Here is a 14,033-nt window from a genome sequence, read left to right on the forward strand (position 1 = left end):
CAAAGGCACTTTTTGTCAGAGGTGCACATTACCTTTTCTAGGCGACCGCGCGAATTACACAGCAAAAGACATCGTTGGAAAAATTACAAATTTACATTACATTTACATCGTATTTGTTATCTGCTTACCAACAAAACTAGAAATTTACTATTTACATAATTTATTGTGACAAGACAATTATCGGTTTTGTCGTTTTCGTTGCTAACCTACTAAACAAACCAACAGATAGCGCCACGGTCAGCATCCGAAAAAGAGTTACTTTTCATCCGCTTGTGAGTACGTAAAATTAAATTAAAGTATCCTGTAGATGTCTTATTGACATTGTCTCTTTCTTAATTGAAAAGCCGTTTGCGATTGCATTGAATATTCTGCTAGACTCCAATAATAATGAAGCCCTCATTTCACAAAGGAATTAGCAATCAGGATGTGCAAGCAGTTTCGGTGAAATTTGTAATTTTTTCTGGTTAAAATAAAAAGGTTGGAACGAATGCGTTGAGAACAGTAGTCTAGGAAACAAATTGGTCTAATTTAATTACATTGATAGTATGACAGGGTTTGTGGGGAGTTAATACGGTGCAAACGAAGCGAACAGTCTGTCCTTGAGAAGGTGGAGGACGCAGCGACGCTTGACGCAGACGTTAATTGACTAAAAAAACCTCTTTCACACTATTTGTTCTTTTTCCTTGAACCGGATCTAATTGTCTTTATAGAGATCTTAGATTTTATTAGACTCACCAAACACTATTATTGCAAAAGTTTCAAATTAAAACTTTGTAAAAAAACAAAGCCGTGTCTTCTAATTGTAAAGACACTGACTGAAAACGCTTCATAAATTTTATTAGTCTAGACGATACTGCAGCTGAAGACAACAAAAATTCTCCAGGACTTTATTAGAAACACAGAAAAAGTAAATTTTTAGTTCTCAGGAATAAGAGGCAAACGTTGGAAACTTTTTTCATTTTCATTAACTTCTCCTGCTACTTCATTTACGCAGCCTTTATTGATTTCTTTCAAACTTAATATTTCTTTAATTAACTCATTTCTATCGAGTCGAAATTATTTTAATTTTCATTTTTTATTAAAAATACCGATTCAGTTTCTGGAATATCGTGGAGGACGCTCCTAAGTCTCAGTAAAAAATTCGCTCCTAAATCAAAATTTCCATTTTATCTGATGTCCAACGTCAACGCTTGCTACTTGCTTATGGAGATTACACGGCCTCTGCCTTTAACCTTTGCCTTTGTCAGTTTTGAAAGGGTAATTACAACCTATTTAGCAAATCAACATACTGAAACAGGTGAAACTTGCATCTCTGTCTATTTAAAGCTCATCGAGCAAAATATTCCACTCGGTTGGTCTGCGAAATTTCTGCAAACTTTTTCAGATTATTTGTGCTTATTGTATGTAATGGAAGCTTGCTTTTACAATAGCAAAGGGTTGCTGAAAGCGCTCCACTTCCACTTGATCTCATTTTGGACGGTACCATCTGACATTTAGCGAATGATAGAACAGAGACGAAAGAGGTCTTTACATATTAACATAACAATAGAAAATTACTAATTATTTCAAGAAAATTCTTAACTGATAGTTGGCTCAATGAAAATTATCTAGATCATTTAATATACGTATCGCGCGTTCAAATGAAATCCTGGGCTGAGTTGGAAGAATATAACCGTTTAGAACAGTGTAAAGTTTGAATTTCCCGCCGTTTGACACGAATGATATTTGTTATCTTTAATCGGGACATAATTGAACATGTTTGTTTTCAGCAAAGGGGGTGCCTTTAGATATTTGTTTCGAGAATAGGAATCATTAAGTTATTCTATTTTTAATGTAAAACATTGCAAAGAAAGGAAAAAGAAAGATTTTTTTGGCTCTAAATTTTAGGTTAGCTGTCAACATGCTCCAATTAATCTGCGCTTTAAAAAAGCACAACACTTGATGGTTCTCAGCCCAGGATTTCATTTGAACGCGCGATATAATATACTCATTATCAAATTTACACACAATTTTAACACACTGTTAACGAAAGAAATATTACGGAATATTTATACACATTCAGAAATACAGTAGCGGAAATCTTAAAAGCAACTACATCTTCTGAACCAGCAACGTCCTATGCGAGGTAACAAGCAGCAACCCCAGCACTGTTCATTGAACGTACATTGATTTGCACAAATTGCTTTACGAACTCTTCTCGATACTATAGAAAAATTATTCTTAGTTAGTACAACGTACAAAATCCTACCGAAGACACTTACCAAGCGTGTCTTCTACATCAGATGACTGTGATACAGTCAAAAGGATTGCCAAAAGAAGACTGAAGAGTAAAGTCCTCCTCAAGAAATAGTCAATTTTGACTTAAATTGTAAATCATTTTACAATAGGACAGCCAACCATCTTATAACTACCATAAATTATGCCATTATACCCTCTAATTTTATTGCCCCTTTGTTGTGCAGTGCCGACTCAAGGAAGGACAAACATCAGGTATAGTGCTTGTAACTTCCTAAGGAATTCTGACTTAAACCCTAAATAAACCGAACAAAGACCCTACTTAAAGAAATTTATTGTCATATTGTGCCTGTCAATCACTAGAGGGTCTCCGACAAATATTTTGAGTACTACCCCAGGTAATTTTTTTCTCCGAGACCGGCTAGTGATTGACAGGTACAATATCACAATAAATTTCTTTAAGTAGGGTCTTTGTTCGGTTTATTTATGACTTAAGCCAAAATTCCTTAGGAAGATAAAAATACTATAAATATTGCTGTTTGCTGTGTTCTCACACTCACTTTCTTATTATTATTTTTAAATAATAATTTCGGAATTACTTGATATATGATATCCCTAATTGCATCCAATTCAGCTGCAGAATAATTACTATCGTTTGATTCCCTTTTTTTTCCTTTCCAAATTTTCCGGGTTTCGGTTCCAAATTTTTGAAACGGTGGTTTCGTTGACTCCCGTTAATCGGGCTGTTTCTTTACCGACAGCTTTACATCCCGATTCTAATACATTTTTGTAGACATTTCTTACAATTTCTTTAGCATCGTTAGAGTAATGCTTCCTGTGTTTCTTTTTCAGCCCTGCTCTAAAAATTACAGATACCACTGTTATAACTTGGCATTAAAATATACCACCCTTATCTACATTTTTTTACCTTCATTTTCCTCGTTATTATCAAAAATTGTTTCAACGTCGACCATCTCCTCCTCCTCGCAGTTCTCTTCAAAAGGACGCCACATATTTAAACACAGGTTATAAGTTGCAAAATACACTCTTTTTATTGTGGCGAATTCAAAATATTTCTATTCGCAGTGTACGAAAATCAATCGGGTACATGTATTGTTGGTTGCATCACAAATTTTGTTGGGCTCATTATTACTCCTGACAAAAAATGACGTTTGTCAGAATGAAATAAACTTTGCTTATTAAACTTTTACAAATGAAAAGGGATTGAAGTGTGTTTAAAAACAGAAGTTGCCTCCTGATTAAATCGGTAGGTAAAGTCCATTCAAAAATCAAAAAACCACCAACATCTGCGATGTTGGTGGTTTTTTTATTTGTCTCGATAATTAGTATTGGCAACGCTCTCTAGTGTAAAATATGGTGAGACTTGTAATTTTGAAGTTAAATGTTTATTAAGTGTCTTATTTTCTGGGCATGTTTATGTAAAAAAATAAGAATTAATAAATAAATGAAACGTGCTGCTAATAAAACAATATGAACGAAATTCAAAGCAATTGAATTTTATTTTGAATCAAATAAATGTCATAATTTATACCAACATGGTATGAAAAAATATCTACCTAGGGTTTTTCAAATTTTACCAACCTAAAGCAACAGGCTGTGGTCTTTTTAGACAGTTGAGTGACACCCTTAGGCACCCTTATTAAATTTAATCATAACTCTATAGTATATCCTCTTGTTAGATGGAAATCGTGGTAGGGAGTATTTAAATTTGATTGGCTAACAGCGAGGCGCGTTTACACGAGCAAAGTTTAGGGTCCATGATCTAAAATAAAAACTTCTAAATTATGACTGAAAAAAAAAGAAACTATAATGTAATGTTCTTAAAACTTAATGGAATTGGTAGGTATCTACAGTTTCAAAAATTTTGAGATATTTTTAATAAAATCGCATAAAATGAGATTTTAAGCGTTGTTGCCAGATTGTGTTCGTGTAAAGTAAGAAAAATTATATAATTGTTCACATCGAAATGGATAAAACTCTTCATGCGTTCATGCGTTCACCAAATTTAGTAAGTATTATATTTTAGTAAGTTAATATTTTTTTACCCATTATAAATAATATTATTCGCAGGATTTTGCAGGATATGAAACTGACAACAGTGCAGAGGGAATCATTTGAGCATTTGACACTTGACAACTGTCATTGGTATTCGTTTTTGAGATTGGCGTGGTTTGGTTATCTTTTGGTTATCCTGTGTTCGTTTTATTTGTCTATTCAGAACTAATCCTTGCTGTGTTTACAGTTTTCGTGGACAGTTGTATCAATGAGAAAACAAAATGATATACAGTTGTATATATTTCAAGATTTCGAAGAACCAGTCTTGTGGACCTATTTCCTCGTATCATGGAGGCACCAGCTGCAAATTCTGCTGCAGTAAATGCCAGAAGACAAAAATTACCAACAGGTATAATTAATTATAGTGATGAAAATTGCATGTTATGATTAATTTTGTTCCATATAGGTCATTTGACTCTTCGAGAAAAAAACTGTCATACATAATGTTCACCAAAACATTGTAAAGGACTTCTCAGATATTGGAGCAACTGAACAGAAAAAGAAGACAGCTTCATATACTGGTATTACTGTGATTTTGCTAAAAACAAAAATTCTTTAAGATATAATTATTCACAGGTTTCTCTTTGTCTACAATTTATACTCTTCTCGGTGAAGTACACTCAACTGGACATGTCAGCCCAGCAAAAAAAGCGAAGCATGAAGAAAGAATAATATTAGATGATCATGCAAACTGTCTAATTAGGAAAATTGTGCATAATTTTTTTTTAAACAAATTCCGCCAACAATTGATGCTGTACATGAGGAGACTAAACTTAATCCTGAAATTCCTAAGATGGGCCGATCAAAGTTGCATAAAGTGCTGAAAGAATTACAATTTTTTCAAAGACAATTATGTTCTTATTACACTGACCCAGCGGCACGGCAATTTTGCCGGAGTACATACACTATTACGGATATTACCATCAAGTAATAGTGCAGTGCTTATCAACATAATTACCGGCGTCTCGCCTCCGCATTTTTATTATTATACATATTTTGTTTGTATTTGTTATTTTTTCTAGACCTCGCAACATTTTGAATATGAATTTATAATAAAATTTTTATATGAACAGGCTTTACCTCTTTTCAAATTGAATCTTTTAGTGATTTAGAAGAAAAAATTACTAGATACATAATGCAATTTTTTTAATTGAATAACATTCTGCGATAATAATTTAATTGAGATTTATATTCGGCATTTTCAAATATTCGCGCCATTTTTCTCCTGCAATCCTGCTACCCGATTTATAATTTTTGCTGTGTAAACCTGGTTTCTTCCTGCTAAGCAAATGTAGTATAATTACAATGGTGACGAATTCATCTCTTTCTCGCACGTTATAATTGCATAAATCTATATGGTTTTATGTTTATTTTAATCACGAGTTTAGTTATCGGCAACTTTAATAACGGTGTCGTGATACGGCCCAGTGTGATATTTAGACATTTTGTATACAGGCTGTCTCATCTAAGACTTTCGATCCTAATAACTCGGTTATTTTCCAATGGATTTTTGTGCAATTTAAAATGCAGATATTTTAGACGGTGAAGAATAAAATCCCATTAATGCAATTACCCAAGTGATTTTTACATGTCTTTTTAAAATGTTGAATCACTTAAGATTTGCATCAAAAAATTGATAGTCAATAAAAAATGCTGTAGCGAGAAACTCGTCCATAAAAAACTGTGTTAAACGTGGCTGCAAATGCAAAATCGTACACGCGTATGAAACAAAGGCGCAATTTTGTAGAATTTTGGTTATCCCAAGGAGGATAGTGTTCCACGAGAAAACGAACTGTATCATTGAAGTTCTTACGACACTCTCCATAGGCAAAAATTGTTTCCTTTTTCAACAATATTGAAATTTCTACCATTGTAGTCTATTTTTAGATTATTTTCAATAAATTTACACAATTTGACGTTTCTAATAAAGCGCGCCCAATTTTGACAGATTATAAGGGGTGTACAAAATGTTGCTTGGCAATTTTTTATCAATTGTTTCAAAAGGTAACTGCTCAAAAACCTTCAAATTTAAATTAAATTTTTAACAACAAAATCTAATCTTTTCTTTGAATCAGACGAGTGATTTAGTTAATTGTCTGTGTAGACCCCTATTTTTTAATGTTTAACAACCTAATCTAAAGAAAACATGTGTTAAAATTACATTTTTTAACTTGAGGTAATTTTTTTATTACTAATTGAACCTTCACCGTCTAAAATATTTGCATTTTCAATTTCATAAAAATCCTTTGGCAAATAACCGAGATATTAGGTTCGAAAGTCTTATCTAAGACACCTGTATAATTTCTCGTGCCAGAAGGGTGAAAAAGGCTTATTGTATTAATGAATCTTATTTTATTTTACATTTTATATCATTTTAAAATTTTAGAAATACGGTCCATTTGTATTCATCGTATTTTTTATTGTATTTTTGTAATTTTCTTCTATTCATATCGGCAATGAACGGCTAGCCGAGAATACAATGCGAGGTTTCAAGATTGTAACATGAACAAGTTAAAGTACCTACCTACCAAAAATTAAAGTATAAAAACTTGTACGTAAGCAAAATAAATAGATAAATAAATAAGCTATTTTGTCGCATTTGTTTGCCTTATAACACTTCTCGCTGCGCTCGTCGTGCTCTAAAAACGCGTGCAACAAAATAGTGTTATAAAACTTGTATAATAAATGACTGTTTCTCGTACTTCTCCTTTACACACCTGGTGTTGATTTTAACTTCGATTCGCTGACTTTCCAGCCCACTTTCATAACGCAATACACAAAAAAAAACCTCTGCTTTTCCTAGTTCATCTAACTAAAAGTATGTACTTAAGGGTTTCAATTCATTAATATTGTAAAATTCACTACACAATCAAATCAAAATTAAATATTTATTGTAATATTTGTGGAACAACAATAACTCGAAGAACTTATATTCCTGCGTTTTTTCTGATAAAGTCGCTGAGAACAGACACGTTAGAATAGACTCCAGGATAAGATTTGTCACCACATCCATATCCCCAAGAGACGATACCAGCAAGAACATTGTCAATAACAAGTGGACCTCCGGAATCTCCTTGGCACGCATCTTTTCGTCCACCGTTAACACCAGCGCAAAACATGCGATTTGTGATCCTGTCCGATTCATATGCGCGGTTGCAGGCCTCTTCGCTAACAATTTGGACGGTGACACTTTGCAAGTAGGACGCCGATTCCGGAGGCTCGTCATCCTGATTTATCATCCCCCACCCGCTTACCAAGGCGGAAGTACCAGGAGGCCAGCTGGTGGTCGACGACGGAAGGCCTATACTGGCTACGGCGCTCCCCAGAAGGAAAGGTGAGCTCACTTGCAAAAGGGAGATATCATAATCGATGAGTTTGGAGTTGTAGTTGGGGTGTTGGTGAATGCTACGGATCCCGACTATTCCACCTTCTATCTGCCAGTACGAGGAAGCAAATCTGATACTCATCATAATAGGATGCAAACTAAAATAATGATAATACAATAACTATTGCATTAAGTCGCACCAAAAACACGTAGGTACCCATTGGTGCAGTGAGCGGCGGTGACAACATATTCAATGCTGATTATGGAACCACCACAGATGTGTGTACCATAATATTGAACTGAGACTTGCCATGGGACGTTTTCGATATCTATCCCGTTGCCGCCTACGATTTTCTCATCAGGTGACAAAGTTTCCGTACGGATAAAAGTAGGTACCGCTGTAAAAAAATTAAATAAAGTACATTACACTTTTTTGATGAGCGTACTGTATAGGTTAACGAAATATACCCGAGGCAGATGCTACGAAAAAGACTACAAATAAGGCTGACTTCATTTTGAGAATATTTCAAAATCGTCTCTCCAACTAAAGTGTTATTCGTCAACATTTTTCTTTTAATACCTGAATTTTATCACATTTAATTATGTATTTTATTTATGTTAATTTTCTTGATAAAACATTATCAAGAAAATGAACATAAATATACAGGCTGTTTGATGAAAAACGCCTCAACCCATAAATTTGTTATTTATTACCCGATTTCAATGAACAAAAAAACCAAAGATATGGTTTTTCAAGCGCTACAAAACAGCCATAAAATGTTTTTTTTTGGCGTTATCTTCAATAGCTAACGATAGTCAACTTTTTTTTTTTAAACGGACACATGTAGTTTTTTAGGCTTGGTCTGATAAGGTTTTTTTTCTCGATCTAATGATGTATTGAAAGTTATCATTTGGTTCATAGCTAACTGAAAAAAAATAAAACATTTTTTTGTGGTTCAGCTTATTATAAAATTTTTAAGAGTGCCGTGAAAAACAATCGGAATACAAAGTACGATAAATGTCATCTAAACGTCAGCTCAGAAGTTTTCATCTGCTTCTTTAAACTTTTTTTATTTAAGTATAAAATAACATTGTCATTCATGCAGGATAGCAGTCATTTGACTATTATTTTATGTTCGAGTGTAATAAAAAAGTGTAATTAGTCAAAAACAAAAAGTTAATAGAAAAAATAATAACAATTATTATTATTATTTATGTTTTCCAAGAAAATAATAATAAAACTCTTCAAGATTGCACCTGAAAATTTTCAAACTCGCACTTGACATTTGTTGCTATTTGCCACATATTTAAACACAGGTTATAAGTTGCAAAATACACTCTTTTTATTGTGGCGAATTCAAAATATTTCTATTCGCAGTGTACGAAAATCAATCGACAACTGCAGACAAAATTTCTTGAACAAATGCTTTAGGTAGACTTTCTCTAAGTAAGGGTTGCTAAATATACCTGATGCTTGCCCTTCCTTGAGTCGGCACTGCACGACAAAAGGGCAATAAAATTAGAAATTATTTATGGTTGTTATAAGGCGCTTTGCTGTCCTATTGTACAATGATTTACAATTTAAGTCAGAATTGACTATTTCTTGAGGAGGACTTTACAAGGTACTTCATTTGGAAGAGGGATAGCTAGTATTTTACTAGATGTTGCTGTCGAGCGTGAAAGTGTACTTAGACTAGTTTTACGTTAGTAACATGTTTTATATATGTAATTTAAGGAGGTCAGATGGAAAACAAGGAATCTTAAGTCTACAACTCCCTTTGTTAAAAAACTGAATGCGGCAATATTCTTATCTTTGTTGCTGTGTTATGCAGTGTTTACTTTGTGGAGATATTATTTTACTGTTTTTGCAAAAGAAAATAATGCTATATTGTTGATGTTTAAATGATATTTATACACAAAGGTCAATTAAGATCACCTAAATTACAGAAAGAAAAATAAATAGAGCTTTAAATAAATGATGAAAATACAATTGTACGTTTTTGCATCATTTTTATCTTGTTTATGTTTCATATTTAGCATTACGAAAAAATTAGATTGCAATTTTTAAACAAACATGACAAATTTTGTATTCTTATGTACAACTTGTTTAATAATTTAAATCTGTTTTGCTGTTTTCTTCCTTGACTGAAAACTGTACTGATGTTAACACCGCTTGTTATAGTTGGCGCGGCGAACCGGTGGAGTAGTCACGAGGTGTTCACGTGATAGTTCCTAGCGACGTCATGAAAAGCCTGAGTTACACTGCCTCGCCAAATTTGAGTTTTCTGCGGGAAATTTAAATCTTACTACATTGAGCTGCACAATGCCCTTTAACCAATAGGAAACCATCAATTGAAAATCACTCCATTCATTAATAAATAAAATAAAACATTTTTCTACTACAAAGCCTAACCTTTTCTCTTTCTTTCACTTCTATTCTTTGATCTAAGTATTTTGAACGAAGTGAAAAAGGTCTGTTTTCTTGTTTCCTGGACTGTCCATTGTCCACTGTTTTATTACATGCGGTTCAGTTGCATTTGCAAGAAACCCCTTCGCCATCAAAAAGGGAGACCACAAACCGAAAGAAAATATTGGAAAAGCTATCAAAACCCTAGTTGATTTTTTTATACCTCTTTAGGCAACCAATCATGCTTTATTACTTGGCTTGTTTGCGAAGTTAGCAATCAATAGCCACCCATCCTCGACAGGATATGCAAATATGCCCCCGAAGCTGGATTTAATTTAAGGAGAGCAACATGAAATATTCGTAAGCTCCGTATCATATCGCCCACCAGAATCGGTCATAGGTAATCCACACATATGTAATGTCGCCTGTTTGCATAGGTCCCACCGTAATGTTATATCCAAACACACCAAAACCGTTTAGCTATTCCGTAAGGTAAGTGAACAGGTCCTTTGAAGTCGCTGTCCATGTATTAATTATGAAGGGCGTCAATCCCGTTGCGCAAGATACGGCCAAGATGGGCCTAATGTTTATCAACAAACAGAGAGTCGCGACCAGACGGATTGATGTGGTCGTTATCAGAAGCCGGAGTACGAGCAAGTTCACACAGAACGGCATCATCTGCGGGGCGGTTCTAATAAAAGAAGGATTCACTTAATTACACGAGAGCATCCTTTTATTGTTTCTTTCGCGTTTTCGCGTTCGTTTAAATGGGGGGAGTTTGCTGTGGGGAAGGAACGTCACGGTTGTTATAACGATATGAACAGGCGTTAGATGCGGTCTAACCGGCGGAGAATGGTCTTTTGGATGTTAATTGGATGGTGTTGGCTAAGACATGTGGAAACTGTAATATGCACTCGGTTGGATTTTCAAGGTGTATGGAACAAGTTTTTTCGTTGTTATAAAGACGTCTCTGCACGTTACAAAGAAATTACACAGCTGACATGATGACAATTATGTATAATGAAAGATTTCACGCAGCACAGTCGTTTTATTGGTTGCCTATTCACCACGTTTCGAAAGTAAGATTGTAATAAAAATGTTTTCTCTTCAATGAAACTTTACCTAAATTCAAAAGTTGTTTTCTAGGTTAACAACAGCACATCCGTTAATGCTTCTTTGACATTTTAGCGAAAAATCTGCCTACCAGTGGCGTCGCGTTTGACAATAAAGTTGGTAAATGGCCCATTCTTACGAATGTAAAACGTTGCTCTTGTTTATTTTGTAAAGTTTCTCCATCATTATATAAAATGCACAATTATAATTCCAACGTCTAAAATTCATGAGGTATGATTTATTATAAAAATGTAGTATCTAGATTAAACAACACAAAATAAAATATACCCCTACAAATTGTTCTTTAATTCCAGCGTGATCATTAATCAACAATGACTGAGTCTGTTGGCAATGAAACAATTGAAAAATATTGGTGTTTTTCTGTTTTATAATTGGCACTGACCGGATGTTTTAACTTGACACGACATTAAAAAAAAAATTGGTTATGTCGGGTATGTTTATGCTATTATTCGCCATTTCGGATAAGCAACATGACCTCTGGCGGTGGAATGTCGAATCGCTGAAAATTATCGCTTAATACGTAGCTAATGGCAAAAATAACATGATGAACGGTGTACGGGCCACAGGTACGGAGGTTAGTGACAAAAAGTGATGTTACAATGGGCAAAAAGAAAGTAGATAAAACCAAGTGTTTTGTCCATGGTTGTCACACACGTAGAGCAAAAGACAGAGAGACCAGGACCAGCTTGCATTACTTTCCACGCTAAAATAGTTGTATAGTGAAAATCATAAACATTTTTGGCGGCAAGGAAAGTATAGACAGAAGAAAAGCTTGGGAAAAGGTTTTGTTATTGCGAAAACCTGCAAGACGGTATATGCGAGTATGTGGAAAACATTTTTTACGTGAAGATTTTATAAATCGTAAGTTCCACGAATTTGAGGTTAAAAGTTTGTAGTTTATTCTACTTTTTTCAACTCCACGCAGCATTTCCCAAAAATTGCGATTGAAGGAATTTGCTGTTCCTTCTCAAAAGTTATCCAAAAGGATACACGACACAGAGAAAGTTTGCATCAAAAATTACAGGCAAAGTAGACTGTAGTGCACTTGACATAATAAGTGAGAAGGTAATTGTATTAAATAAAAACACATTTAGTTTATTGATGTATTTTTATTGAAAACTTGTTGCTGTAAGTAAAATTTAATTGAAATTTAACGAAAAAAGTCTATAATTACCTGTACTGTATCCCATCACACTGTACCACACATCGACTGTCAGCAGAAGCCTCCAAGTATTTAAAAATTGTAGCTAACTGAAGAAAAGCCTTCCTGTAACTGAAATATCAGCATATATATGTTTTCCACTTTTTAAAAGACTTTCAATGTTTTGAAAACAAAATATTTAATGCACCATAACCTATCTTTACGCCTTTATTTATTTTACGCCTGTTTCACGAAATTACATCATAATCTTTGATGCCTACATTAAAAAATGTTACTTTAAGGAATACACTTACCTTACTGAAAAACACACTGCACACAATTAACAAATAAAAGAGTTTTGGACACAAAAATTAACACGTATTATCTATTCACTTTGATTGTGACCACAACGAAAAACATAGTAGGCGCTGTTTAGCTGTGTGCTGCATACGTTTTACACTAAATATTTGTGTGGTGTGAACATGATGGAAAATGTCAGAATTGTCAAAACTTGACCATGGTAGTAAAGCAATGATTTTTATGTATTTATCAATATTAATAACGGAAATCAATATTTGAAGTGGGAGAAACTAAAAACGTCTGTCTGATTCTGTAATCACATCTGTTGAAAAGTGAGGTTATATCCAGGTACAGATTATTTAACGTAAAAACTTCGAAATCACCTCATGCAATTCTCGATATTAATGAAGAACGAAGGAAATGGTAATTTGGCAGTAAGACAAACGCGAAAAATGCCTGGTATAAAGGTAATCAGAACTTTCAATTAGCATTGATTAATACAAATATTTTCAGATAAAAACTAATCAGACAGAAAGTTCAAAAAAAAGATTTACAGGGGATGAAAAGGCAGAAGATATCAAACTACAACACTTACTAGCCAAAATGTACAACAAAAAGGCACAAATAGAGTTAACTTTATTGGTGATGTTCGTTTTTGTGAGTTGTTTTCCCGTTGGCTTCAATAAATGTCTCGAAACAAGTCAATATTAACCGTTTGGTCCCAACTTTGAGAAGACGACGTGGCATTTTCTTTTAGAATTGTAAAATTTTGTACCAAAACTCAATTTTATAGATATGCGCACAGTGTACGTTGAAAAACGTTAGCGCAAGTCGTTCTCCGTTCTGTCTTCTGTGAGCGTGACGTTTCTGTCAAAATGGCGCCTCCGAGAGTTGCCAACTGCGACTGGATTTAGTGTTATCTAAAATTCCCTATCAATAACCTAGCAACTGAAAAGTTACTACGGAGTGGTCACAATCAAAATGAATAGATTATAAACAAATGGAAAATCGCAAAAGGAGGATTTTCAATCAGCTGATTGTCAGAACAGCAGCGCCCTCGCAGTAGTCGAAATCGCGAATAGTCGTTTTCAATGACATCGGTGCTGTCAATATGGCAGTATGTTGGCATCATTTGCTGTTTCAGTTTAGTAATTTTAAGTTTCCTAATTTGGTGATTTAACTTGACGCGGAAAATTGACAAATTCAAATTATTATCTATCATTTTCGACAAAACAAAGAAAATATGTAATGTGATTCGGATTCCAAGGATGACTTACCATGTTTTATACCATGTTGAAGATTGATTTCTTGTTTGTTGTTGATGTTTCACGAAATAGCAATTTTCTTTTACCATAACCTCAATTTCTTGTTTGACATTTTTTTAACAAGAATTTGCTTATATTCTGAATCCTGGT

General features: G+C 34.0%; 1 protein-coding gene and 3 long non-coding RNA genes across 4 annotated transcripts; 2 read left to right on the plus strand and 2 right to left on the minus strand.

Moving 5' to 3' along the window:
* Positions 1 to 1,298: 1,298 nt before the first annotated feature.
* Positions 1,299 to 2,332, minus strand: LOC138126334 (uncharacterized). Its single transcript, XR_011157766.1, has 2 exons — positions 2,262 to 2,332; positions 1,299 to 2,203 (listed from the first exon to the last, which is right to left on the minus strand). It is a non-coding gene; the product is annotated as an uncharacterized lncRNA (long non-coding RNA).
* Positions 2,333 to 3,977: 1,645 nt separating this feature from the next.
* LOC138125481 (uncharacterized) lies at positions 3,978 to 5,386 on the plus strand. The gene is made up of 3 exons (XR_011157467.1): positions 3,978 to 4,660; positions 4,718 to 4,832; positions 4,888 to 5,386. It is a non-coding gene; the product is annotated as an uncharacterized lncRNA (long non-coding RNA).
* A 1,799-nt stretch (positions 5,387 to 7,185) lies between these two features.
* On the minus strand, positions 7,186 to 8,182 carry LOC138126758 (trypsin-1-like). Its single transcript, XM_069042531.1, has 3 exons — positions 8,105 to 8,182; positions 7,854 to 8,034; positions 7,186 to 7,794 (listed from the first exon to the last, which is right to left on the minus strand). The coding sequence occupies exons 1-3, from the start codon at positions 8,148 to 8,150 to the stop codon at positions 7,239 to 7,241; spliced, it is 783 nt and encodes a 260-aa protein (XP_068898632.1). The 5' UTR covers positions 8,151 to 8,182; the 3' UTR covers positions 7,186 to 7,238.
* Positions 8,183 to 11,702: 3,520 nt separating this feature from the next.
* Positions 11,703 to 13,262, plus strand: LOC138126901 (uncharacterized). The gene is made up of 3 exons (XR_011158001.1): positions 11,703 to 12,038; positions 12,103 to 13,077; positions 13,132 to 13,262. It is a non-coding gene; the product is annotated as an uncharacterized lncRNA (long non-coding RNA).
* Positions 13,263 to 14,033: the final 771 nt, after the last annotated feature.

The sequence above is a fragment of the Tenebrio molitor genome, chromosome 3, assembly GCF_963966145.1.
Source record: "Tenebrio molitor chromosome 3, icTenMoli1.1, whole genome shotgun sequence".
NCBI lineage: Eukaryota > Metazoa > Arthropoda > Insecta > Coleoptera > Tenebrionidae > Tenebrio > Tenebrio molitor.